Source organism: Clinocottus analis, unplaced genomic scaffold (assembly GCF_023055335.1).
Source record: "Clinocottus analis isolate CAN_PGR_092001 unplaced genomic scaffold, fCliAna1.0.p SCAF_22, whole genome shotgun sequence".
Lineage (NCBI taxonomy): Eukaryota > Metazoa > Chordata > Actinopteri > Perciformes > Cottidae > Clinocottus > Clinocottus analis.
Genome location: NW_027175954.1, coordinates 1,273,986 through 1,301,791, shown reverse-complemented (window position 1 = coordinate 1,301,791; position 27,806 = coordinate 1,273,986). Strand labels below are relative to the sequence as shown.

Genomic DNA, 27,806 nt, shown 5'->3' with positions numbered 1-27,806 from the left:
CAGGGCCGGTGGGTTGGATGTGCTGATCTTCATCACCGTGACCGGGTCAGCACCTTCGTCTGTGTGGGTGTGTCTACGCATGCACAGAGCACTTCATTCAAGCTTTGAGATACTGAAAGAAAAAGACTAATTTATTGTGGTTTCAGACCCAAAGAAGATGTGCACAGTCACAGAAACACATGCTGCCAAGCAGTGGAGTTATTAAGCCTCTTCCACACATGGACTTCTCTAAGGCATTACCCAAGGAGCTGTATGAGAGAACACAAAGGTTTGAATCAGTCGGACCGGACATTAAACAGGCTTCACTGCCAGCTCCTTAAACCCATGTGTTTAACTGGAGGATTAACAGCCAACGAAGGGGCGGTTCAATGTCGTTTTTTATTATGCGACTGACGCAAAACCGGATGAGTACACACATCCGAGGGTGAAGAGGAAGGGTCAATTGGACGAAGACGACTGGGATGCGGGGGCTTCTGTTGGTTGGGGCCAAATTCAAGGAACGGCAAGAGACTCGGTTGTTTAGGACTAAAAGCCTTCAGTCGGTGCTCAAATCAGGACCTTTTGATATGAAAGAAACAACAAACCCAGCGTCACACTTCAACAAAAAAAAAAAAAGGCAGTGAGTAAAGTATTTTTTAAGTTGCTTCTTTCAGATATTGTTAGACTTTAACCAGTCATCTTTTTCCTTTGACTGAAAACTCGGTGTGGAACCGAGTAAATAAAGTCTCGGATATCAATCAAATCAAAAGGATCTAAAGATGAGCATTACAGTCTGTATGTGAGAGAAAGCATCAAAAGGATCTTTGACCTTTACTGGAGTCATCTATGTCGTTCCTTTGTCGCTCACTGAGTTAAAACAACGGAGACATCGTCCTGTTTTTAAAGCATCACATTGAATCAAACACTCTCCGGAGCTTTTATGGCCTCTTCTGGCTCGTTTTGGAGTTTTCTGACTCAAAACCAATCCAACTAAATAATTAGACTTTGATCCAAATCAAAGATTCTGAGCAAATACACAAACTAACCGACAACTTCCTGTGAATGTACGCAACGATTCTTTTGCATGATGTTACCTCCGACGCATGCGGGCGATGCCGGCCCTGTAATGAAGCTACCTTGTAAACAATCTAATGCAATACTTTGATCAGTCAGACCATGTGCACTTCGTCTGTCTCTCTATCTTCCTCAGACACATACTTGTTGCAGAAGCTCAGTGTATTCCCGTGATTACGGCCGTATTGGCACTGACGCACGCGTCGGTAATCACACAACAAAGTCTCATACCAGAGGGCAGTGACGAACACACATGTGTTTGGTCAATGGTTTGTGCAGACACGCACACACACACACACACACACCAAAAAAAAGAAGAGACATTTCTAAAGATGTGTCCGAAGAGCTGCAGCAGGAGCAGAAATGGATATCATATGCACGCGCACATTCTTTTGAACACTGTCGACACAACGGTCACAGAGATCTGTGAGATGGACTAAGCAGATAAAGATGGGGATGTAAAGAGAGATGAATGTGCAGCATATTGAAAGGAGAGCGAAGGGGAGAGATGGGGCTTCAGAGGGGAAATGGAAGAAAGTAATAGATGGCGGCGGAGAGGAGGGCATGCCTTTACTGGTGTGGCTCCTTTTCACACGTATTTCTGGGGCTTACGTAAACTCTCCAGCTGCTCTGCACCTTTCTACACACACATACACACACACACACTTACAGGTTGGCACAACGTCTGACTGCCAGATGTATTTGTTGTCCTGTTATTCTTGTTTGTCCGTCTGCCAGCGTCACTTCAGGCATTCAGTCAGTGTGTAATTATGTCTTTTGTGTGCAGCCGGGTATCGTATGACTTACTGACTCAGCTTAAAACTACACAATTAAAACGTTCTGTCGCTCCATCCTCTCTGGAAAGATTCAGAGGATCGTTTGTTTTCAGGGGTTTGTGCTCTGATTGCTCGCTGCAGCTTAAAAAGCACAAAGCATGCGCTGAGTGACCAGAACAACAGAAACAGTCCTGCAGAGTGTTTACAGTAACACATTTGTTTTTTGTTTACTATTGCTGGAATATTTCTATTTCTGTATTCGGTGGTACAGTTTGAAGCTGTTGTGGTGGTGATTTGGCTGACATTATATTGAAAGGTATTTTAATATTTTGCACGTCTCAGGGACATAAACAAATCTAATGCAGAGCAATACACCCTAACACACACAAACTGACTGGAAATGGAATGAAAAAGAAAGCCTGGCAGCGCCTCGGGAGTGAAGAAAGCGTTCTCAATGAGTTATTAATGATGTTTATGTTGGAATAATGCTTTATAGATAATAAATTCAGTGTTCATTCAAGCTTTAGTAATGCTAAATAGTGTGAAATTATTATAAAGTGCAACCGCTTTATCTTGTTTGTTTATTTGAGTCGGCTCAAAAACCAAAGTGGTGCTTTTATGGGGGGCTGTTTTGTTGCCGGGCAGAAAGAGAGAGGCGAGCGAGCTGTTTTCTGCGTCCAGTGGTTATGCTAAGCTATGCTAATCGACTGTACCTTCATACTTGCCAAACAGACAATGGTATTTATTTTTTAAAATAAAAACATTGCAAAGCCCCACAAAATTTTAAAAATCCCCCAAATTATTATTATTTATTTGCGCAGCTTTTCCTGCCACTAAACCTGCACAACTAAGACATAAAGGAACCGAGTAATTTCTCAAAGCACCCGCCAAAGAGGGTGAAATGCACCTCAAACTGTGCTCCTGCTCATTTGCATGTAATTAAAAGGGGTAACGTGCAGATATTTGGCACAAAAATGAAAACAAAATCGCACCTTTCTATGCAAATGAGCCTCAACACAAAAACAGTCCCAATTCACAAAGACCAACGCTAACAGCTACATGCACTAACAGTGAAATTATTAAAGTGAGTCGATGGTATAACTGAAGCATATTCATAGGAGGTGTCGCGTCCAGAATTATGTGCTCACGGCAGCGGTGATTGCAGCCGGGACAATACATTGTCACGCTCAAATAAATGCATGAAGCTCCTTGACGTGTTTTACAGCATTTATGACAACACATCAAAAACAAAAAAGGAAAAATTGCACTCAGCTGCAAAACTTTAGGGGCGTGTTCACGGCGCAATATCATTAGCGGGATGTCTTCTGAGAATCGGACCTTGAGTCGGGGGCAGACAGCGGATGCGAGTGATGCACAACTCATGGTGTTTCTGAGTTGGTTTATTTCAATAGATTGCATTGGGGGCGGGGATCCTGTGCGGTTCTGCTGCTTTTCTATTCGTCCGGTTAACTGTCATACATAGGAGCCAGGATCTCTATTATTTTTACTTTCAGCAAAGTGACAAATACACTGTGGAAGTTTTCCTCCCACCCATTTTATTCTCAATACAACAGATCCATGTACAAAGTCGTTTTCCACTGTGGTGGTATTTACTTTGGTCAGATTTTCGAGCTACCAACACTCAAAGCCATAAAAGACATAAAAGGGCAGGTCCCGGTGTTCAGACACGTCCGAGCCACGGATAGATTTAAAAGGTGACACTGCTCCTGACACCCATGAGCGGTGTGTACAAGAAGAGGGGTTTCAGTCATACATACCAAGAAATGATTTGACATCTGAATGCAGCAGAGGACAAGACGAGACACGGAGACGCTCTGCTCGTCTGCACTGAAACGCATCAGGTGCTGCTCGCTCGTATGCGGCCCGTTCTCAGCATGAACAAGCGCCGCACAACGTCCACGTAAAAATGGGCCTGTGCGCGTACACACAGACACACACACACACGCGCATAGTGTACGCGTACTGGGCTTCATACGCAAAGGGAAGTTCAGGTCGGCGGCGGCTGCTGCTGCTGTTTTCCTGAGGCTCTACGCTGTTCGGGGGCAACGCGATCAACATGCAGACACTTGCAGAGCAAGTCAAATATAAGCTTCAACATAAAGCAGAGCAACCGTAGTTTAAACACAAAGATCAACAAATATTAAGCATGACAGATAGATAGATAGATAGATAGATAGATAGATAGATAGATAGATAGATAGATAGATAGATAGATAGATAGATAGATAGAGTCGGCTGAAGTGGAGAGGATAAAAATAGATGAATGGGCTACTTTTTAAACTTTCTGACTGTACTAGGCGGACGTGCATTGATCCAACTCTTGCTCTACTGCTATCGATTCAGTTCCCTTGTCACAGATTTCCCATCCGATAAAAGGGACCTCTCTCCAAATCTATACTCTATACATCTGTACACAAATCTTGATACAGTAAATTATATCAAGAATATGACACAAAAGATGTGACAGACGGACAGACAATGCAAGTGTTGAACTAACAAAACGTTTGCGGTCCAAAAGGTGTGGCGTGTGTTATTAGAGATCTGTTCAAGGTTCCACATTTACACCTAAAGGATGCACAAGTGGAGCAGACAACAAACGGACCCGATTGGAAATACTATATGGATTTCTTCTGCAAACCAGATGTGTGTCTGTGTTTACGTGTATGTGTGAATAAAGACGGGGGAAGGACTTAAATGGGTTTTTTTTTTTGGTGTCCATGTGGTGTTGTACGTGTTTGTGATTAGTCTGCCGTTAACTCAGTAATGGGGAAGAATGCAATAACAGGTCTTTTGCAGACACAAGAACTCATGTTTAGTCGAGCCTCCTACACTGCACACACACACACACACACACACAGGGTTTCAGATCCCCCACAGAGGATTTGCCCCAGGTGCCTGTCATTGCGGTCCTTTAACTTCTTCTTCTCTCTCTATCTCTCTCTCTCTCTCTCTGCTTCTTTTCTCAAACGTCTCTCTCTCAAACCAACAAAGAGGGAGATGAAAACCAGAGAGGAGGAAGGGTGAAAAGGGAAGAATTGGATGGAAGGGACCATGTGTTTCCTTTCCTCCCAGTTCAGCTGGCTCTGATCAAAGAACCACACTGAAGAGTCTTTCCTGCTGTCTGACACACACACACACACACACACACACACACACACACACACATGCATTTACTTAAATGAATCCTTAATACCAGTGGCTGAGAGGGTGAAGAAAGAGCTTGCAGACAGACAGACAGACATGTGCTCCTAATCTCTTTTTAGGAATCGGAGGCACTCGTGTTGAAATCTCACATAATTTTCAAGTCCCGACAACTCAGGATCCTCGCTCCTCCTCGGCCAAAAAGAACGACGTAAGATCTCACAGACGTTCCTACCAACAAAAAGTCGACTCTTCCCCTCGAACACAGATCAAAGACCGCATCAGTATTTGTCAGACTCGGGGCTCCGACTTCTTCACGGACAGATGCACTCGGCTTTTTGTGGCCATGCCCGCTGTTTTTATTTAATTTGGGAGAACAAAGAGGTTATTTTCTAAGAAAAAAAATAATTTATAGCTCACAGACATACTTGGCCAAAGTGCAAAGTAATAAAGAATAAATAAAACTACATTAAAGTTATTATAATTGTCTGGCCAATATAATAATTGCCTATGGCAGTGTATCATCTGTATTTTAACTATAAACTTTTCTGAACATTCATGTGTCAGCACAGGTTGTGTTTAAGTTAGAAGCCAAACACGTTGTCTTTATGGATCAAACTAAAGTATTTAATGGGCAACACATTACATCCCGTGTCAAGTCAGATTTATTACAAAAGGTTTTAAGTGACTGTGAGTTTGGACTTGGGCGAAAGCCAATCATGTGCTGCAAATGACAAAAATACTTCAAAATAAAATTCCTGGCAATGCAGTAAAGAATATGTCATGATCAACATGATGAAATAACTGTTTCAAGTCAGAGTGTCTTGTAGAAACAAGCAAAGAAAGTTCCACACCCTGTGGCACCGATGAAGCTTTTGTCGTTCTTCAAGTGGTGTACAGTACAGTGGTGTACAGTACAGTGGTGTGCTGTCGTTTTTTTGGATATCTGTACTTTACTTATACTATTAATATTCCTGCTGACTTTCACTTTTACTTGACTACATTTTGCAAAGAAAACTGAAACTTTGAGTCCTCTGAAACCTTCGTTACGCGCCACTAAATCAGATCTACAACAACTGTGGTGGACCAAAGACACAGAAGTCCCAGCGATGCTCAGGATGCTAGCTAGCTAGCGAGTAGCTACATGACTCTACAATGACTGATTTCATGATGGAAGCAGAAATGGAAGCTCCTCTCACTCCCGCAACAAACAACGGTGATGACGAAGACTAACACCCGTGGCCATATTTGCAGGATTGGTGTATATTTTTGTCAGCGGAAGACAGGCGTCCAATCTTCTAATTTAGCTATACATGGTGTATGTTAGGCTAACGTTCGCTAGCTATCAAATCAAATGAGACAATTAGTATAATAGACGGATCGCTAGCGAGTTAGTGAGCTGAGAAAGTGTTGAGTTATTTTAGCTATAATCGTTGCAACACTAATTGGCTAACGTTAGCTAACTTGACGTTAGCTAGCCACCACATCATAGGATTGACAGGAGCCGCGAGAGCGCAGCATTACGAACCGCATGGGAGTTGGAGATGCATGCAAGTGTGTGAAGTGAGTTGGGCTAGCTAAAGTTGTTAGAAAATGTCTTTCCTTCACTGTTTCAGAGAAAGCTCCTGGATGGATCCCAGCAAACCCACAGTGATGGTGCTTGGTCATGGTGCCCACAGCACTCAAAAGAATAAACTTCATAAAACTCAAAATTTCAACCCTTTGCTTTTTTTATTAACAGCAAGACCGTAACTTTGAAGAATGTTGAGTAGAATCTATGTCCCAGCTCACAACACACATACGACATCTTCCATTTGGATACATTTATTTTGGACTAAAACATTGTAGCTGCTGATATTTAAATGACAAAACACCCAAATGCACAAAGGCCCACATATGTTTGCTGCTCAAATGTCTTTGTTTTATCAGTTTGTGTATCATTTTTTGTTCAAGGAACGACTTCATCATGCTCTAACTGACCTAAAAACCAAAGGTTTTCTTTCTTAAAAACTCTCTTTGTCTCCCATGATGCACCTGGACACAAATTCATTGATCATAGAGAAAGAAAAACTAATTTTGTGTTATCCAATTGCCTTAAACTTGCATAATTTCTAATGGCCAGCAAATGGTTGCCAAAATAAGTCTGAGTGTATTGAAGTCTCTGAGACATTGACTCTACCATAAAGCAGGTTTATGCTTAAGGCCGAGGCTACCTTGGGATTGGGAAAAAACAAGATGGCGACCACCAAACGGCAATGACAAGGACCAACATCTCCAAAAAGCATAAACACTGTATTTCACTCATATTTATGGTAAAGAAAGTGTGGGCTAAACACCCGACCACCACCACAGGAACCTGTGTTGTACTCCTGGTAAGGGCGCCTCCATCTTTTTTATTGAAATGCACAAAACAGACGTCTTAGCGCTACAAACTGGTTAGTCGGGGCACCGTGAATGGAACCACATGAACCTCTGCTGCACACATTATGCCTTTGTGGTGAAGAAATGTTAAAACAAGAGCTCGGCATCTTACGATAGCTCGAGGCTTCCGGCGCATCGGACCGTTTTTGCAATGTAGTAATAAAACAGTACCCCAACATGTGAGCGGAAAATGGCTCTAAGAGCTAAATAATTTGGTATCTATGAACTCATAACAAGTTGAATGCCACAGACATGCACACATGTGTATATATATATATATATATATATATATATATATATATATATATATATATATATATATATATATATATGTCTTATGGAAAACACAATGCAAGTGTTTTTCAAAATTTTTCCCAAATCCTGACTTCGACTATTGAATTATTTTTTTCTATGTACTATTACATACTTGCTCAAAAGTATGTGCACACAGATTTCAAACATAATAAAAGAAAATACAACTGAAGCGGATGTGAATGACATCGGTTTTTGCAGGAAATTCATTCACCAAAATATTGGACCTGCCAGTGGCGTTGGACCAACGCGCTGGACCGCCCAACTTACTGACGGACGCGCTGCTGGCGCCGATAAACATATCTAGAAAAAAAAATGATGATTTCTGCAATGTGGTAGAATAGAAAACTACTACTGTTGCGCCTCGAGCCACAAACCATTCAGCGATGTCCAGCAGGTGTTTCCCATCATCTGTCGAATCAAAAACACCTGCTGTGACATCACAGATTGGGGTGTGGCCACAAAAGCACCATTTATTCATATTTATTCACTTTTTTTTTTGTTTTACCTTTGCAGCAACTCATCTTTTTTATTGAGCTTTAGTATTTTAGAGATGTGCTGAAATACAAGATGTTACCTATAAAGCGGAGGCATGACTGACCAGAAAGTCTGATTTACTCACCAAACACAACGCTGATGTTACTTTTTAAACACTCCCTGCATTCACACATTGCACCACACAAACATGTTTCCCCCCTCGAGACTGGGCTTCAGATTTCAACTCGACTGCTCGAGTTTTGGAAGCAATTTATCTCCATTACACTGGCAACCTGATGATTTAGCCGAATACTTTGAAAGCAAAAAAAAAGAGTCAGATTTAAAGATATTCAAACTGAAGTTATAAACTAGCGGTGAGCCGGGTTTCGACCCTGAAACGCCTGAGGCCAGACGGTGACGCGCCTGACCGCAACTCGACCACATTACTCAAATAACCATGATCATAATTTACACCCGACCTGCTGAAAGCCAGGTGTGTCAATGCATTTGACAGTAAGCAACACAAAAAAAGAAATGGAGAGTGACATGTAAGTGCAGACAGTTAAATTATGGGTGTTCGGAAAGGGTTTGTCCAGTAAGTGAAAAGGAATGTGAGAAAAATGGAAGTGCACATTACGTGTATGTGTGTTGAAGTATGTGTATGACTTTGTGTTTTTCTTTACGGGGGTGAGAGGGGTTATTTATGAATAAATTCCTCTGTACAAGACTGAGATTTCTGACTGCCAGGTGCGCGCGAGACCCTTCCACCCCGACTGAGCTTGACCCCAGATGACCCCGAAGGTCCAGAGGTCACATTAGTAACTTCGCTAACGACCTTCACAGAAGAAGTGAGGTTTGACCGACAATGTGTGACAATCATACCGAAAAATAAAAGCCTCACAACCTTCTTCACTTTAAAAAAAAAAAAAGCATCCTTCTTCATGCATAATTGAGACAAAATCAAATAAACTATAGCGAAGTGTCCAGAAGGCTGTTTTTTGTTTAATCTCCAGCGTGGGAGCCAGATATCATTAGAAATCCTTCTGAAGGTAGTCGGGTCAGAACATAAATACTTTTCAGCTTTCTCTCCCAGTATCGCGCAGCACGTGGAGACAACATGGTGGATCCTTTGCCAAGTCACCTGCTGGCTGACTCGCTCACTAAATTCGCTGACGTAATCCTAAATAAAGCCGGCGGATGCTGACTCGCAAATGGAACACGGAGGGAATGAAAAAGATGGACGATTGTTTATTGAGAGCTTACAACCTGAGAAGAAAACATACTTGACTCTGTCTCCGAGGTCACGAATTAACTTTGAAGCTCAACTTGCGGAGTGGTCGTAAGTCATTTTTAAGTTGTCTGATATTTAGGGAAAAAGCACTCATTCGCCGTCTTGCCGAAGAGTTGGCTAGTTGGCTCCAGGAATTCACCGCCTCTGGCCATGAAACTGTCTGATGAATTACTTTAACAGTTAGTTTTTTAAAAAGGACTCAACAAATAAGAGAGAACGTGTTAATTTGTGAGCTTTACGGTGCAGTTTAGCCGTTTCACTCCGTTTCAAATCTCTGTGCTAAGCTAAGCTAACGAGCGGTATTGATCTTCTCGTCTTAACTTTCGGCAAGAAAAGTAGTGAGGGTATTTCCTAAAACGTCAAACTATTCCTTTCAGCAAACATTGAGGAGGATTCCTTAAAGTGCTTGGGGGGGAAAATGGAAATAAAAAATGTCGTGAAAACTTGTTGATGTAGTTTGGTTGAAAGCTCCAGAAAAGCTACGAAATGGACTTAAATGAGTTGTGACTGTTTCCAGGATCAAGAATGAACTTTGACACACTTCCATGTGCATTGTTCGTGTTTCTAAACTTGTCACCAGACCAATAAAACATTCAGAGGTCAATTTAACCTTAAAGAACAACCCGACTCGCTTGTCTTGATTGACACATGAGCTGCTCCATGCAGGTTAAAACAGACACAGATACTTGAATTTCACAGTGGTTCTGCATAGAAGCCGGATTAAGTTACTTCATAGGGACTACTTAAGTTTTTACGGTCTCCTTTTCCAGCAAGTCCATCATAAAAACCTGCCGAAACTCTTAACAATCCTGATAAACATCAGCGACACCGTGGCTCTAAAAGCCCCCAGAAGGATAAAGTGCTCCTCGTGTGCCACCAGTGCAGCTACAGTATGCAACCAGCAGATCCCAGTGCAGGCCTGTTCCCCATTACCCAGCTGCACAGGTAGAACATCCTGCACGCTGGTGTGTGGCAGCGCAGCCTGATGCAGGTATGGCAGAACAAGTCGAGACATATAGGCCTTCTTCTCACTGTCTCGCGAATGTGCAGCAGAAAATATTGAGGTTCAGTTCAATGAGCATTACGCCTGCATGACCTGGCATGACAAAGGCATCCGTCAGAAAGCTCCTTTTCTGGAAGTAACGTGGAAATTTACTTTTTTTTTTATGGCGGGGGTGAGAGGGAGAGGATTTTAGGAACTGACATGAGACACATCAAGCTCAAATTCAACAGTAAAAAAAAGAAGAAATACATGTCTGACAGTGTGTGTGGTTTGCAAGAAACATTAAAAAATGATGCTAAGCAGGACATTTAAACGATGTGCTCATGAGCACCTGGAGGAAAGGTGGTGACAACTGATGACACAGAGAAGGAATGAGGGAAGGAAGGAATGAGGGAAGGAAGCATTGATATCAAACGCACAAGTAGTCGAATTGAACCGCTAATCATTTGCACAAAGATGCACACGTACACAGTCCCGAGTGTTTGAGCCTACCTGCTCGTGAGGTGTAAAACACCGAGATGAACAGCAACAGCAGCCATGTCTCGCGCGCCGGACTCCATCGATCCATCCTATCAGATGCGATGACTTCCTCGTGGCTGCCTCGCGCTCTGCGCGACACCTGAAGTCAGAGACTTTTTTTTTTTCTTCTTTTTTTTTTCAGTTCTGCACGCGAGAGTTTACAAGAAACCGCTGCCTCGCGCCCCTCCGTCCGTCCGTCTCTCTCCACGCGCACTTCACCGGCTGCTAATTAAGGAGCGCGCGCGCATAATGGAGCTGACTGAAGTGATGAGAAATGCTGTTTATTCGGGCATACTCCTTCCTGTCTTTGCTGGTGGGGTTTCTCCCTCTGGATGGACGGATATGAAGAAGGAAGACCAGCCGAAAGAATTTGTTTTAATCACGGAAGGTCTTTCTTTCCTCACCCGCAGAGAATTTCCCTCACTTTCTCTCCTCTCCTCTCCCCCTCCTCTCTCTCTCTCTCTCTCTCTCTCTCTCTCTCTCTCTCTCTCTCTCTCTCTCTCTCTCTCCCTCCCTCCCTCCCCTCGTGTGCAGAAACATAGTTTCCTCGCGTGTCATTATTTGCATCAGTATTGTCTGACAGATTATAATGGATTACGTTAGTTTGTTTGTCTCCATCTATATGTATCTCGCGCGCACCTGCACACACAGGATGCACAATACAAGCCGCCACACGCACGCACACACACGCACGCACACACACACACACACACACACACACACATGCACACACGTGTGCTTGAGCACATAAAGCCTCAATGTTCAGCAAAGCTAATCACCAGTAACAAATACAACACATCCACTCGAACAATGAAATGTAATGTTCTGCTCTCTAACACTCTACAGGCGCGCACACACACACACACACACACACACACACACACACACACACACACACACACACACACACACACACAGCATGCTGGGACAGGACAAAGGTGCTGCCCAAATAATAAAAATATGCTGCAGCAGATTCCAAATTCCAGTGCCTGTCTGTCTTTGCCCATCACCTATACTCTCTTCAAACACACACACACACACACACACACACACACCACATTCTTCCTATAGGCAGAATAAAACTAATAATGATAATAAAAAACACCATAAATGTGCTGTTTGGCTTCTACATCAAGGGGTTATCATGCTTTAGCTCTGATGTGGAGAAGTCAGAAGGAACCAGCAGCTCATTGGGAGGCATCGGAAACGTTTTAGGAGTTTATAGCGAGACGTTTATAGGGTGAAAAAAAAGTCTGACAGGATGGGAGCTCAGTGCATGCACACACATGCATACGTGCACCTGAATACCTCCGAGCCTCAGGTCTCTCCTGCTCTGCTTCAGCCTCCCTTTACATTAGAAGACGTTTGTATACCTGATACTTTTATAAATCACTTTGTAGAGACAGACATATGAAATGATGAGCAGGTGACTCTGGACCACAATGCACAGGGGCAAACTAAGCTGTGTGAATCAGTGTTGTTTTTTTAAGAATATCTACAATGACAAAAACAAGAAAATGTGCAAAAAACTGTCATCCATAAACAGTCATGGCACTTTTTTATTGTATGAAACGTGCACATAAAGGAGATTAGTTCACCTGTGGAGTTTCATGGATGAGTGTTTGGATAAATGCCTGATTAATAATACAGCAATAAATTATAATTAATTCATGAATAATTATTGAGACTACTTGCAGCACTGTTTTCTAAGAATTGTTATTGCTTTATTTTGTCTGTTCTTGTAAATAATAAGCACGTGTTGGTAAACGTACGGAGGAGAAACATTCGGTGCCATCTGCAGGTGGTGAAATATTGATTACAGGTTTGAAGGCAACGATGCTGAAAATAATGTGCAATTAAAGGTTTGTGTTTTGGTAACGGTGCTGTTTTGGTTACTGATGTCAATTGCATGCAGAAGAAAGAAGAAGAAGAAGAAGAAGAAGAAGAAGAAGAAGAAGAAGAAGAAGAAGAAGAAGAAGAAGAAGAAGAATATAGATTCCAGGCATATTTCCAAATGCCCTACCTCCCACTTAAAGTATGCTGTGCTATACGTATGACTGACAGCTACACTTTTTGTGTTTAAGTGTGTGTGTGTGTGTGTGTGTGTGTGTGTGTGTGTGTGTGTGTGTGTGTGTGTGTGTGTGTTTGTGTGTGTGTGTGTGTGTGTGTGTGTGTGCAGAAGAGAAAGATAGAGTAAGAGATATTGTGTACCTGTGTTTAATATTTGTTTCACTAACACTGGCCATAATTATAACTTTTCATTTACTCTGCCAACAATAAACAACAACTAAAACATTTTCAGGCATCATCTTGTATAATATAATGTAGCCAGATTTTGTGTTGGCTTTGAATAAGAGAAGAAGTCTTTCCAACAGACTGATTTGAAGTGTTCATGTTGACCACTAGGGGGCGACAAACACCTTTACTGAGCAGAGGCCGGCTTTTACAGAGTGACATGACTTTTAAAATAGTTTTTTATCAATTAGTTCTTCACACTGTTGGTCAGAAGAAGAAGAAGAAGAAGAAGAAGAAGAAGAAGAAGAAGAAGAAGAAGAAGAAGAAGAAGAAGAAGAAGAAAACAACCTTGGAAGTCAGAAGGTTGATCAAGATTGAGACAATACTGTAGATATTATCCCGTCCCGTAATAAAATAAAGAAGTTGGACTTGACTGACCGTGCAGATAATCTCACTCATGTTGCACTCTGTCCATGTGACTATCTCTCTCTCTCTCTCTCTCTCTCTCTCTCTCTCTCTCTCTTATCCTCTTACGGTGGCTCTGATCCCCCCCTTCGCCGCTCATCCCGCCGAGCTGCCGGCCGACAGTAGCACACTGTGTGACACCGGAGCGGAGAGGCAGAGGCAGCCATGGCGAGTCCCGGGCAGAAAGTGGTGCTGATCACCGGCTGCTCCTCCGGTATCGGCCTTAGGATGGCCGTGATGCTGGCCTCCGACGAGCAGAAACGCTACCACGGTAGGGGCCTAGTGTGTGTGTGTGTGTGTGTGTGTGTGGGAGAGGGAGAGAGAGAGAGAGAGAGAATACTGACATTTCAAACAGCTTGGCATGACATGTCAGTAGATAAATAGTTATATAATAAACAAACACATCGCTTAATAAAATAATAATACATTAGTAAAACATGTTATAACCTATAAATTCTCTGTCCCTCATCTTCTTCCTCTGCACCGTTTACACATAAGATGCTTACATCATGAGCGCAGTGCACATAAGAGTATTACATAGTCCACATGATTATAAGCTAGAGAAGTGATCTCCATCTGGAGCTGACAGGAAGTGTGTTAAATGTTTAAAAATAAAAAATAAAAAACGGAAATATGAACAGCAGAAGAGAAAATGAGCTCCCAAAAAAAAAGAGTTATCTAGAAAATGATCAGGAGTAAACTGCTCAATGGAGAAAATGGAGCAAATTCAAGGCCTCAGGCTTCAGAAGTGAAGTACTGAGCTTCCTCTCCCCACAGGTCAGAGGTCACAGTCAACTGTCTGTAGTTCAGAATCTTCAAAAAACAAGTGATTTATGGACTTCAAAGCTGAGGCCATTAAGCTGTCAAATATCTAGCCAATCACAACGCTTTGTATCACATCTGTCTGACGGCAATAATCTTACTTTTTGCTTTTATTGAATCCTACATTAAAAAAAGTCAAGAAAATCCATATATTTAAAAAGAAATCTACTTCCCCTCTGCGGACATAAAGTGAGACTGAAAGATTTGAGTTTTGGTTTAAGACAATCTACGTAAATACTAATGGAGTCCTGGATGTTTGGAGAAATGGAGTCAATGCAGCGTCGGTTCATTTCTAATCCCATGAGCTTCCTCCTGCTCATCTGGTACAACCATCCCCAGATCCTCCTATGCCCGAATAGATTGAGGATGTTTAACATAAAAACACTACACTGTTTTATATGAATTCCTTCAATATAATTAAGATTAATTAAATATGTAAGACGGTAAAAAGAGACAGGAGCCATATCAGGTCAATATGTGATCATTTCTTCTTCATTTTCTTTCCTTATTTGTAACCTAATTTGTCCGATTATTGTGATCCACTTACATTTTTAATATTGTTACAGGCATCCATTGGTTTCCATTAATTTTTCATACTGTATTTAACTCTATTAGTGAGTTATAATATTGTGTGAGGTAAATAAATGCACGTTTCCTATCAAATTGCACTTATACAGCATTACCGTGCAATTATTATGGAGAAAAAAAAGAAAATTGTATGTATTGTTTTACTTGTGAGTACATGTGAATCTACATCATTATTATTTTCATGTAAAATGAACTCCGCCGCCCTCCTGCTACACACAGCCATGTCCCTGATCCCAACTTAACCTTTAGTCACTCTTTGGAAACGTGTAATACCAGACAACAATAACTAAAGCCCCGCTACAGCGCGGCTTAGCCACTCGCAGCTCCTTTGTGGACGACAGGCTGGCGAGGGTTATTCCTGGAGGAGGCCGGAGCATCACAGCAAGACACTAATGAACTGGATGCTGTAACAGGAGCAGCGATATATACACTGAGGCTACTTAAGGTCATCTAATTACTACAGTGGCTATCTTTAGCAATAGCTTATTATCAAGGTAATTCAGGAAAAAAGAAAACAACACACAAGTTGAGTCAGGAAAAAGGGTGTGTGAACAGCTTAGTGCGTGCTTGCGCGCGCACGTGTGTGTGTGTGTGTGTGTGTGCACTTTACCCTCCATGCTCTCCCATCATCCCACGTCTCTGACGATATCCTCCCACCTCTTCATGACCTTTCGTCCTCTCTTTCCGTGCCGTCCTCCTATATGACAGGAAACAATACACAACGACGGGGTCACTCACTGTTTGTACACGTGCACACACACACACATGCGGCACGGGGACATGTTGTGCGACGTTGGTGTCTACGTTGTGCATCTCGTGTATGTGACCCTTACATGCAGCCTGAGCTAATGAACTCAGTTTGACTCTGCAGACGGTGATATATTCTTTTTGTAACCTCACACTGGGCAAGTCGCCGAATCACATTCCTCTTTCCAGCAGCGGCCTGAAGGCCTCGTTACGCCCGTTCACAAATAAAATAAAGGAGATTAATTATAGACAGGGCTACCGGCAAAATACCAATGATGAGAAATGGCATTACGAAGGTCTTATTAGGATTGGAACATCTCAATCCAGTGGAAAAAACACAAGAACCAGCATGGTTGGAAAAACAAGCCTGTGTGTTTTATTTCAACATTTTATCGTACATGGTTATACAAACGTAAGTTAAACAGGACTCTACGATGACAATGTGTGAAGTGGTTTTCACTTAGCGAAACCACTTCACACATAGTAGTCATTTCTCATGTGATGCATCAAATCAAAAAAAAAGCACAAAGACAGATCACATGTGCACTGCGCATCGCTAAAACGTAAAATAAAGATAGGAAAGGATAGAATATAAAATAACAAATATAAAAAAATGAGTAAAAATTATGGAAGCCCATTTCCGTGACAAAAAAAGTCATAATTATGACAACAACAACAAAAAAGTATGACTCAATACACACAGAATACTTTTTTTTTGTCATAATGACTTTTTTTCTTTTTGTGGCTGAAATGGGCTTCTATAAAAAAAATGGAAGTAAACACATAAACAAACAAAAAAGTGCTGGAACACATTCAAGATTGTGAACAATGAATGATACTTTTCTAAACTAATGGATACTGTACCTACTGACTACTGTGCTGGACAATAAAATGTGAACGCCTCAGCATCCTAAAACAAAGATAAATGCACAGTTTGACAAGGATCATGGAATAAATTGGCCGCCATTAAATTTCCATCTTATTTTAAATACAGAGGTGTGAAAAGATGCCTCGTCAGCACAGTAGACAATACAACAACGTATATAAACAATCTCTTCCGCTGCTCCTCTCCATCCTTTCTGCCCCCTTCCTGTTTTCCACCCGCCCACAGTCATAGCAACGATGCGTGACCTGAAGCGTAAAGATAAACTGGTGGAGGCCGCCGGGGACGCGTACGGGAAGACTCTGTCTCTGGCCGTGCTGGACGTCTGCAACGACGAGTCCGTCAAACAGTGTATCAACGGCATCAAGGACCGACACGTGGATGTCCTCAGTGAGTAAAGCGCGCCCTCGTAGCGTTGGAATTTGCTGTTCATAACCTCATAACCCTCAACCGTCTCCTCCTCCCCGCCAGTCAACAACGCAGGTATCGGCCTCGTGGGTCCGATAGAGAGCATCCCCATCGAGGAGATGAAGAAAGTGTTCGAGACCAATTTCTTCGGGGTGATCCGCATGATCAAGGAGGTGATGCCGGACATGAAGAAGAGGAAAGGGGGACACATCATCGTGGTCAGCAGTGTGATGGGACTGCAAGGTCAGAGGACAGACTGGGATGATGGGCGGTGCGATGAACATGATCGATGAAGAACTGCTGAACCGTTCCTGTTGTCTGAGCGTGAACCTCTGCTGTCTTTCTAAAGGTGTGGTGTTTAATGACGTGTACGCGGCCTCCAAGTTTGCCATGGAGGGCTTCTGTGAGTGTTTGGCTGTGCAGCTCTTGAAGTTCAACGTCACGTGAGTTCCCGCCGATGCTTCTCCCGCCGCTAACGACAAAACCACGACACAGGAACATTGAGGTGGAGCGAAAATGTTTGCTCATGAGCACAAAGTAGAGCGGAGGCTGATGGAGATGTCACGAGATGTCACGAGTTCAACGTTTAGAGAATGTGGTTGTGATGAGGCGTTAAACGCTTTTCTATCCAATATAACAGACGAAGAAATTGGGCATTTTTGCTTCATAAATTATCTTAAACTATAAATCTATTTTACCAGCCTCAGTCTTTAAGACCACACAGTGCAGTAGTCTGTGCTGTTTACACAAAATATGATCATTATTATTGTTGTAATAAGAATACAAAAGCACTATTTGTATTTGTTTTAGTCTATACTTTATTTATTTTTTTATCTTTTAGGATATTTTAACTGTTATGTAAATTGACTTTGAGTAGAAAAGTACTATATAAATAAAATGCATTATTATCATGATGCAAATCCTTTAATACTTTGTGTCCAAATGAATTTCAAGGGTAATGAAAAAAGTAGTCACCTAGTGTTTAGGCCAGCTACATCCAAATGTTGAAGGGGTTAATAAACTGTTGAAATTGTTTATTAATATTTGGTTGCACTATTAATCGATACATGATTTCAGCATTAGTGTTACCCGTAAGGCTCTGTCTTTATCTGACAATGCTCTGTTCTCTCCCGCTCCTCTCTCTCCCTCTCTCCTTTTCTCTCTCCCTCACTCTCCCTTTCTCTCTCCCTCCCTCAGGTTGTCACTGATCGAGCCGGGCCCGGTGCACACCGAATTTGAGGCGAAGATGATTCAGGATGTGAAGCAGAAGGAGTATCCTGGAGCCGATGCCGACACGGTGCATTACTTCAAGAACGTCTATCTCCCTTCTTCCGTCGACATCTTCGAGACACTTGGACAAACGCCCGACGACATCGCCAGAGTAGGTTCACAGGCGGTGTTGTGTCTCGGGGCCTCCCTGAGCCACGTCTGTCTTGTCTCCATCTGGGATTTAATCCTGTTTGTTTTGTTGTCCATCCTTTAATTCTCTCTGCAGTGCACAAAGAAGGTGATTGAAGCGAGCAGACCGCGTTTCCGTAATCTGACCAACCCGTTGTACACGCCCATCGTAGCTCTGAAATACGCCGATGAAACCGGAGGCCTGTCTGTCCACGCCTTCTACCACATGCTGTTTAACCTGGGGCCCCTGATGCACGTCAGCATGACTGCCATGAAGTACCTCACCTGTGGATGTCTGAGGAGCAGGACAGTGTCACCAAACTAAGAACGTATACAGATATATTGTACAAACCACAATAGAGACCACTTACTACCTCTGCTTAGGTTGTCAAAGTCAGAAAAGAAACACATAAACATATTTTGTGAGCGTCCACATGTCCTACTGTGGTCTGTTTTGTAATGAACCGTCTTTATACTTTCTTTTCTGTAGAAAATTGTAGCTCATGGATATATAATTACCCCACCTGAGTTCTGCTGAAGTGAAATACAACAGTTTATACAATTGTTTAAGCATATGAAGAGTGCCAAAGGAGTAGGGTTTGCACTTATGAGACGACATACTATAAACTGATCTGAACCAGTCCCAAACAACTTCACATTTCTGATGGTTTAAACCTCAAATTGGCTCCAAAAACGTGTGCTTTTGGAGTGTGTATTTGCATCTACATACATTTTTGTTAATGATGTCAATAGATAAACTATTTTGGTATTATAAATCTATCCTTTATAACTCCCAGGAGTTGTGTTCGTGCTTCTGATCATAATTTGTGTTTGTGGTTAATCGCTCTGTGCAGAAAACAATCTTTTCTGGTTGTGTCTCATCCACAATTCAGCAAAAGCTTCTCTGTAGCGACTTCAGACTGATGGGAAACTATGTGTATTTCTATTTGTGAATAAATTACATTGACATATTCTGGTTTTACAACAAACAATCATAAAAACAAATAAAATGGTAATTAAAATGTACTTTTTGTTTTGTTTTGATTCCATAAGTGCAATCAGATAAACACTTCCATCTACACAAATGTAAAGATATTAAAACTTTATTCTACTAATAGCATTTGTACCATGAACAAGTCATCTGCACACATGTCAGACAGCAACATGCTGACAAACATCTGGCTTTCCTCGACAAATATGTTGAAATTCTGTATCCCTTTGATAATTCAGAGAACACAAAGTTTGAGTAATATTTTATATTGACTCGTAAACACATTGTTTTTCTTAATAACTGTAGAATCTCATGGCCATGTCCATGTGCATGGCAGATATGCCCCTGAACAAGGCTGCATTGTAAGGTCCCTTCACAAGTGTAAGGATCTGTTTTTATAGCAGTTTGAATATTGAAAATTGTGACATTTTGAATATCATTATGTCATTGAAGCTGACTTTGAAGTTAATTTTCTCCAAAACTGTACAGAAAAATCTCAAGGCCATAAACATGGACATATTACTTATGACTGTTTGAATATTGGGATATTGGGAAATTACCTTTGCTTTTTTTAATTTTCATGCATGCCTCTAACTCAGCGGATGAGGGCTCACTTGAGCGCAGTTACTTACAGATTAGTGAAGAAAAAAGAATTGATATACTTACTTTGCCTCAATACTGTCTTTTGCACCTCAGCCTGTCAAATATGTTCTGTTTTTTAACACTGACATTACCATTTCAAATTGTTTAAACATAAAAACAAAACTATTCAGCCTTTGAAGCGGCCATTGGTGAGCTAGCTAGCTAATGTGGTTCTTTGCTAAATGTTTTGGTAAGGTAAATGTGATTTATTTAGTCGTTAATTAGCGTTTAACCTAACGCCGTCATACAAACATATTGATTCAAAAATACTATTAAATCATAAACCATGTATGTTTTGTACGTGGGAGTGATAGGAGCGACGTGAAAACAAAAACTACACTTTCAGGTCATTCAAAGTCAAAGATTTCCAATTTCACCTGCTGATCGAGTCATCGGGGCTCCGCTGCTCACGCCTGTTTTCAGGCAGTCGCGGGAAATTGGAACTAAATCGATAACCGGTCGGTCGATCATCAAAATACGCTTTCCATGGACCCGTCGATGGTGCCACTGTGAGTCTGTCCCCGAATATTAAAAAAAAAACAGATATAAAGTTACGGGAAAACAAAGTGTCATGTCAGCAACCCCGGTGCGTTCGCGTGAAGACAACTTAACGGTCAACTCTGAACGTTAACGGTTAACATCCGGGTGTTTTTAAAGCTCAAAGCACCGCGAACGTAACGCCGAATAACTTCCAACTGAAGTTACAAGTTAGCTTTGTAGCAAAGCTAAGCTAACGTGTTGTACCCACGAATGCATGAGTCGTGTCATTTAACTGTTCGTCGTGTTTGTGTTGTGTGTGTTCTGGTTTCAGGTCGTGTGAGCACAATGGAGGACAAAGTGGAGACTCAATGCAATGCGAGGAGCAGCTCAGGACCACATTGCACTGTGATGACAAGGAAAAGGTGAGTAGCTACTCCTATAGTAAGCTAGCTTTGTGTGTATGTATAATCCCACAATGAACCTATGATTCCACTGCTGCTGACATGTTAACCTTTTGCCCACTCAGCTTCGTAGGAAGTTGGCTCTGTTACAGAGGGAGTACCTCAGGACAGCTGAGAGACTACAGGTGAGAGCGTGCCTCTTTGCATTTTGCTCCAGTGAGCCTTGTGTAGAGATGCTGTGTCTCTCAAGCACTTTGATCTGCTCACAGCGCGCTGAGCGTCTGGACGCAGTGAGGAGCAGGATCAGTCGGCAGGACCGAGACCGGAGAGACCCAGAGGTGACATCCAAACCCGAAGTCAGGCCATCACTGTTGATACCGAACACCATCGGTGGGACATCCCCGAGCGTCCCTCAGTGCCAGGAAGGTAAGTCTGTCTTATTCTGCTGCAAAGAACATGGAGTAAATATGTCCCACAGTACATAACTGCTGTGACAGTTAGATATAAATATGTTATATGAGACACAGGATATATATTTATTTCCCAGAGTTGTGCTTGTTTACATATATACATATGTAATAGACAATATACAATCATTCAACCCTTTGTGCAATACGGATAAAAGTATTTTAGTTGTACTATAAAGTCATCCATTGTTGAGTAAAGGCTCTGTTAGAGCTGCTGGCTGCAGTGATGAAGTCATTATTTTTGTTAGTGTGCTCGTGTGCTGCTAGGAAACATATATATGGAGATATCAGTTGACATGAAATAATCTGTAACGATGCCTAGTATAATCAGGAAAGGAACAATATAGTTGTTATTGGATGTAAATATGTTCCTCCCCTTTATTATGCAGTTTCGACATATGAATTGCTTCAATGCCTCACCCAAAACAAAACAAATCTTATAATATTGTTGATATTACACGGTCATTACCCTGAGAAGCAGATCATGTTTTGTCAGAATTTCACACACATTCTTATGTTTTATCAGCTCCAGCAGATTCTGATGCCTTCAGGAGGAGCCAGGTGATCCGGTTGCTGCTCCCCTCGAATGCTGCTAGCCCACAGACCCTAGATCCCAGCCATGACCAGGCTAGAAGTCCCAGACCCAGTCCTGCCCTGCGCCTCAGGTCCCGACGCAGCCGCCTACGCTGGGAAAGGAGGAGCGCTGAGGCTGGCAGCAGCACGGCTGACAACAGCGAGGAAAGACGTGAGCAGAGTGAAGGGATGGAGACTAGTGGAACGGAAGGAAGTGAAGACAGAGTCAAAACAGAGGAAAGAAAGCTTGTGAATGAGAGCGAAGAGCTGTTTTCATGTGACGACTCTGAGTCTCCATCTCTGCTGCTTGCACACGGGAACACTTCTGGACAAAATGAAACAGGAGATGACAATGGAAACGAGAAACGGGGACCACAAGAACTAGAGGAAAAGAACGCTGAGCTCACATGTTCGAACGCTGCTATACACACGGGAGAAAGGGAACAAAAAGGCGCCAAAAATGTAACCGGAACGGAGACAGAGGGAGAAGAGGAAGATGGAAATAGTAGAAAGCAAAGGGATGGAAGGCCGTATGAAGACAGCAGTAATAAAGATACGGAAAAAAATACAGAGGAGCAAATGGAAAGTGAAAAAAGTCACATTGATACAGCTGAAATAAAAGAAGAGAAAAGTGAGCTGGTTGGAGGAGCGCGTGATGTAAAGGGTGTCAGTCTGCTGGACTCCTGCACCATAGTAGAAGGACTACTTTACCCACCAGAGTACTACGTCCGGACCACAAGGCGGATGACATTGTCGCAGAGCCAGCCTGACATGCAGGCCGTCACACTCTCCCAGCTGAGCATGGGACATCGTCGCAGGAGCCGCGGCAGAGGCTCGAACAGGCTCACGCACGGCCGCGAACGTCCAGACGGAGACACGCCGACAGGATTGTCCTCACCGACGTCTGCATCAGCGGGCCCTCTTATGGAATCGCGGTCTGCCGACGCATCTGCCGAGCCGAACAGCCGGAGCTCCAGTGAGATCTCGGCTTGTCAAATCGTCACGGAGGGTTGTTCTTCGCCTGCGGTCGCCGCCGCTCGCCCGGCAAGAGGGAGGAGGAAGAGAAGAGGTCGGGGCAGAGGGAGACCTCAAACCCCACGATGCCCTCTTAGTCTAGACACACCTGGACAAGTAGGCCTTGGACGAACCTCAGGAGATTCCCAGTCCACCAGCTCCTCAGTCTCTTCCGCCTCGCCCTCTCTCCATGAAGCCGATGGACCAAAGCTCTGCGTCACTCCAGGGGAAGCCGTTCCAGTGCTGGACGACGCTGAGCCCGCGTCCACAGCAACACAGCCTTCCTCTGGTGGTAATGCCGCTCAGCAGAGCTCTGCCTCTGGACAGCTAAAGCCGGTCTTTTCCATCTTTCTGAAGAGGACTAACGGATGCAGACAGACAAGAAGTGAGACTTGTTTTGTGTCTGTGTGTGTGTGTGTCAGTGATGGGGAATGAAAAGAAAGTCTTCATGTATGTTGTATATAAAAGAGAGGTGTGCGACTTTTCCCTCATATTCATTTTTCTGTCACTTTTTTCTCCCGCAGGTGCAGCGAACTGGCAATCTCTCCTCTTGCCCTCCCCTCCACCCGCCCCGGCGCCTCTGCTTCCTCTCCCGTCTCTGTTCCCCGGCCCGCTGCTCAACCACCTGGTGAACTGTGACATCACGCAGGATTTCCACCTCCCCGACGACCAGTTTGCCTCTCTGAAGCTGCGCAAGCTCCGCCAAGTCGCTGTCGATTCGGGAGTCGAACATTTTACACCGCCGTCCTATAACACACGCGGGTGCAACCGGCGCTACGACACTCGCCGCCGCCGCAGTGGCCCAGTGATGCCGCTTTCACTCACGCCCACAATCTCAAATTCGCCCAATCCCACTGAAGCGAAGCAAGCTGCTGCACGGTCCGAGGACCTTCAAAACGTGTCAATAGAATACAAGCTTGTGGATAAATTGGCACGTCAGCGTTCGACTGAGGAGACGCCTCAACTAGATATTACGGAAATCCCTCGAGAGCAGCAGATTGAAAACCTCTACCCAGCGTGTCAGACTCGCACCCCCTCGACAGAATCGGCGTCAGCGGTTCAAGATTGTGCCGCAGATTGTGTCGATCAATATGAAGAACGAGATACTGTGAGTGTGGACCACCCCGTCAAACCACCGCTTCAGTTCGACTCTGCAAACAGGCCTGCCGGCAAAGAGAGCAATCATGAACTTCAAATAAAAGAGCCTCCTGTCTTGTCATCAGAAGAACGAACAGATTGTCCCGTTTTAGTCCACGCTTTGGAAGATCAGACGTCTAGAAACTACAGAACAGAGGACACATCCATCGTCAGGACTCTTTCCTTTGATTGCCTTCGACAGAAAAGCCCCGAGGAGCCTCCGAACAGCTGCACCGCCGCACGGTTATGTAACGGCAGCGGCGCTCCGGGGGAGTCTCCTGAGCAGCGTCTGCGTGTGAAATCTCCTGCTGAAGATTCAAAGGACAACTCCGAACCCGCCGCGAGTCCTCCCACGGACGGATCTGTGGCAAATCACGCACACGTGCGCCACAGGGTCCCGTCTCAGCTCCTGCAGAGTCCTCCTCTGGCCTCGGCTCCCTACCCCTTAGTGGCCCCAAACCTGCCCTCCTCTGCGCTCCTGTCCAGCCCCACGCTGCCGTCACTAGGACTCAGCCCGCACCCTCTCCGTGCCGCCCTGCCTCCGAGCTCCTCGCCCGCCGCCCCGGCTCTCGCTCTGAGCCCGGCCGCCCGGGCCTCCTCCCCTCCCGAGCTCTCTCCGCGTCCGCCAAGCGCTCCTAGCCGGCCGGCCGCCTCCCCCGCCGCTCAGATAAAGGCTCCGTCTGAGCCGCCGTGTACAGACGATCGTTCCCGCAGGGTCGAACCTCCGAGCTGCCCGACGCGTTCCAGCGTCCGGGCCCAGGGATCAGGTGGGCCGGTGGAGACAGCGGAGGAACACATGATGAGATGCACACACACGCTGAAGGTAGAAGGAAGATGATTTGAATCAAAGTCAACAGTTATTGTGTTTTGTATCTGCAGCATCCACAGAGTAAATCACTGTGTTTTGTTTGTGTTCAGGCCCCGGCAGGAGGCTGTCTGGTGGATGCGTGCTGCCTGCGCGGATCCTCAGGCGCTTTGTGTGTAGCAGCAGCCGGAGCGTGGGCCGTGTGTCTCTGGAGTCAGACGTCAGCTGCCGATTGGACACTAACACACACCTGGGCCTTCGATAAGGCGAGTGTGTGGGCGTGCACGACATGTGAACGCATGCCTGCATATCAGACTCACATATTGATATCGTTGTTCGTTCAAATTGTTGGATGACATTTTGGGAAAAGCAATAAATCTATTGACAATAGTTGCAGCCTTGAAAGAAATAAAAAGAACTGAGAAATTTAATAATACATCAGGAGGAATATGTTTAAAGACTTAATATTTACAGTTTCATTTCTGGTCAAACATACAATGTTTTTTGTCAATTTCTTAATTAATTCTTGTGTTTGTTTACAGCCGGTCATCAATGTGTTTCCTGTCCCGAATGCTGCGGGGCTGATGTGTGTGACTCTAGGTCAGTTGGAAATCAGAGAAGTGAGGTGAGTACGACTCAATCAGACTTTCCAACACGCATTTTAACATGTTACACGTATAAATATTTTACATTGGACGCGACAAAACCAGCAGTTTATCCGAACTTCTTGAACTTCGGCTGTGTGTCGGTTGTCCGTGTGCGCAGGATGCTGTCGTGCTCCAGCCTCTCGCAAGCGCTGCTCTGCGAAGGCGTCGTCCAGGCCGTCGTGGGCGTGTCCAGATCCAGAGTGGTCACCTCGTCCCACTCGGCATCCGGTTCCACCCTGCGGGTGTTTACGCCGTCAGACAGTGGCCGGTAACGCAGAGTTGCCGTTGTGTTTTTTATTCTCTTGAGTTATTTCCTCATTGCTCAGATATCTCAGTGTCTTATCTCTCTCTCTCTCTCTCTCTCTCTCTCTCTCTTTCTCTTTCAGCACATCGAGCTCTCAGCCTCTCGTGTCTCCCGGCGTTTGTGTCGGGGCTCTCGCTCCAGTGGACGCACTTTTAGATGCTCTGATTGGCTCAAGTGAATGCGGACACCTCTTCGTCTGGTACGTAAGAGCGTGAACTGCGTTTAAATTACCAAATTTGCTGGATGAGATTAAAATCATTATTTTAATCTCACATCAGCATGCCGGTTTGTATTAGTTGAGCCACATTTGAAGAACTTAAACTGACCTTGACGATGTCAACATAAGCAATCCACGTTTCCTTTATTTTAAATATACTTGATGGTTAGAATAACATGCCGATTCGGCTCTCATGTGTCTGTCTAGAGTTGAATGTATTTTGTGTGTCACAGGAACTTAAAGACGGGACAGCTGCTGCGGAGAATCATCCTCAGAGACGGTTTATCCCACACGGCCTGTCTCAGGGGATTCTCCTCCTGTGTAAGTCTGTTCGCTTTGCACGTTCGTCGCCGTCAAAACCGCCTCCGTAATAACCCTCTCTCTCTCTCTCTCTCTCCGTTGCGTTGTCGTTGCGTGTGTGTCGGCGCACAGGGAGCGTTATTCGTCCTGCTGCAGCACCAGTTGCTCAGCTCCCCGGAAGACAAAGCAACGGAGGAGGAGGAGGACACAAAGAAGGCCGCCCTGTTCTCGCTGGTCGCCGTTAACCCCGTGAGCGGGAAAACCGCCCTGGCTTCTCGGCTGCATGCGCCCAAAGCCTGGTCCGGCAGGTGAGCTGAGGCCTGATGCAACCGCTCCTGTGTGTGTGTGTCTCTCTGCGTGTGTGTGTCTCACATGTAACTCTCTCCTCTCATCTCCCCTTGTGTCCCGCAGGCTGTGCGAGGCCGACGTCAGCAGCTCCAGCGTGGTGGGCCTGAGTCAGAGCGGCTGCGTGTGCGTGTGGGACCTCGGGCGCCGCGGCACCTCGAGGACGGCCGTGCGGGCTCCCGACGGCGAAGGATGGCAGCTCGCCCGATGGGGGGAAGGAGGCACGCTGCTGACCGGCCATCACAACGGAGACGTTACTTTACACTGTCGCAGTCCGGGTCGGACGTCACTCTGCGGCTGGACTCAGTGAAGTAAAGACTCCATTTTATTACAAAAGCATCCTTCTGTCACCGTATGAATGTTTACATGAAGATTTTAAACTTTTAAAAATACTTCAGTCACACACACACACACGTGGTTATGTGGCGTCCCGTCCCGGGCTCGTTGAACAGGAGTGTGTGTAACCGCTTGACACCCGCTTGTATTTACTAAAATAAATACATGTATATACTGTAAACTCAGCAGATTCTACTTCCGGCCTCTGAAAATGTTAACACTGTTTTTAGAGCACAAATACTACTTAAATATAAGATGTATAACAATATATTCAAGGAAAAAGAAATGTGACCAAAGTTTGTATTTATAATTTACATTAAACTGTTGTGTATTCTGTTGTTTCTTATTTGTCTACTTTTATATTGTAAAAAAATTACAAACTGACATTTAATTTCAAGAGGACAGTGAGGAAATGATTTTTCATTGTAAGAAACATTAATGTAAACACCCAAATACAAGCAGTTTTGGGTCATAGGTGAGAAAATATACTTTTGAAAAATAAAGTAAAGGACTGTGAATTCATCCATCATGTATGTTTGTCAGCCAGGAGGCGCCAAAATACCTCACTGCATGAATAGTTTTGGCCG

General features: G+C 44.1%; 3 protein-coding genes and 1 long non-coding RNA gene across 4 annotated transcripts in view; 2 read left to right on the top strand and 2 right to left on the bottom strand.

Annotated features, from left to right (window-relative positions):
- Positions 1-11,410, bottom strand: part of LOC137792810 (collagen alpha-1(XI) chain-like) — a 37,599-nt gene extending 26,189 nt beyond the window's left edge. Inside the window, exon 1 of the mRNA XM_068588544.1 lies at positions 10,988-11,410. Coding sequence (XP_068444645.1) covers positions 10,988-11,063 — 76 coding nt within the window. The 5' untranslated portion in view covers positions 11,064-11,410. The remainder of the gene's footprint in view (positions 1-10,987) is intronic.
- A 1,674-nt stretch (positions 11,411-13,084) lies between these two features.
- Positions 13,085-20,796, bottom strand: LOC137792811 (uncharacterized). Its single transcript, XR_011078164.1, has 3 exons — positions 20,571-20,796; positions 15,735-15,821; positions 13,085-13,993 (listed from the first exon to the last, which is right to left on the bottom strand). It is a non-coding gene; the product is annotated as an uncharacterized lncRNA (long non-coding RNA).
- Positions 13,880-18,885, top strand: LOC137792809 (retinol dehydrogenase 8-like). The gene is made up of 6 exons (XM_068588543.1): positions 13,880-13,985; positions 16,983-17,144; positions 17,226-17,405; positions 17,512-17,605; positions 18,360-18,543; positions 18,658-18,885. Exons 1-6 carry the CDS (start codon positions 13,880-13,882, stop codon positions 18,883-18,885), a joined length of 954 nt encoding a protein of 317 aa, XP_068444644.1.
- On the top strand, positions 20,584-27,355 carry palb2 (partner and localizer of BRCA2). Its single transcript, XM_068588542.1, has 13 exons — positions 20,584-20,702; positions 21,005-21,095; positions 21,200-21,259; positions 21,344-21,500; positions 22,068-23,513; positions 23,653-25,088; positions 25,184-25,336; positions 25,613-25,695; positions 25,836-25,985; positions 26,104-26,220; positions 26,472-26,559; positions 26,671-26,846; positions 26,950-27,355. The coding sequence occupies exons 1-13, from the start codon at positions 20,680-20,682 to the stop codon at positions 27,191-27,193; spliced, it is 4,224 nt and encodes a 1,407-aa protein (XP_068444643.1). The 5' UTR covers positions 20,584-20,679; the 3' UTR covers positions 27,194-27,355.
- The last annotated feature ends 451 nt before the right edge of the window (positions 27,356-27,806 follow it).

Bases quoted from the DNA above. Each gene is read 5' to 3' on its own strand.
- palb2 (XM_068588542.1), top strand. From the start codon at position 20,680: ATGGACCCGTCGATGGTGCCACT. The intron at 21,260-21,343 runs GTGAGAGCGTGC...ATCTGCTCACAG, and splicing joins GGACAGCTGAGAGACTACAG to CGCGCTGAGCGTCTGGACGC. The intron at 25,089-25,183 runs GTAGAAGGAAGA...GTTTGTGTTCAG, and splicing joins GATGCACACACACGCTGAAG to GCCCCGGCAGGAGGCTGTCT.
- LOC137792809 (XM_068588543.1), top strand. From the start codon at position 13,880: ATGGCGAGTCCCGGGCAGAAAGTGGTGCTGATCACCGGCTGCTCCTCC. The intron at 13,986-16,982 runs GTAGGGGCCTAG...ACCCGCCCACAG, and splicing joins CGAGCAGAAACGCTACCACG to TCATAGCAACGATGCGTGAC. The intron at 17,145-17,225 runs GTGAGTAAAGCG...CCTCCCCGCCAG, and splicing joins CCGACACGTGGATGTCCTCA to TCAACAACGCAGGTATCGGC.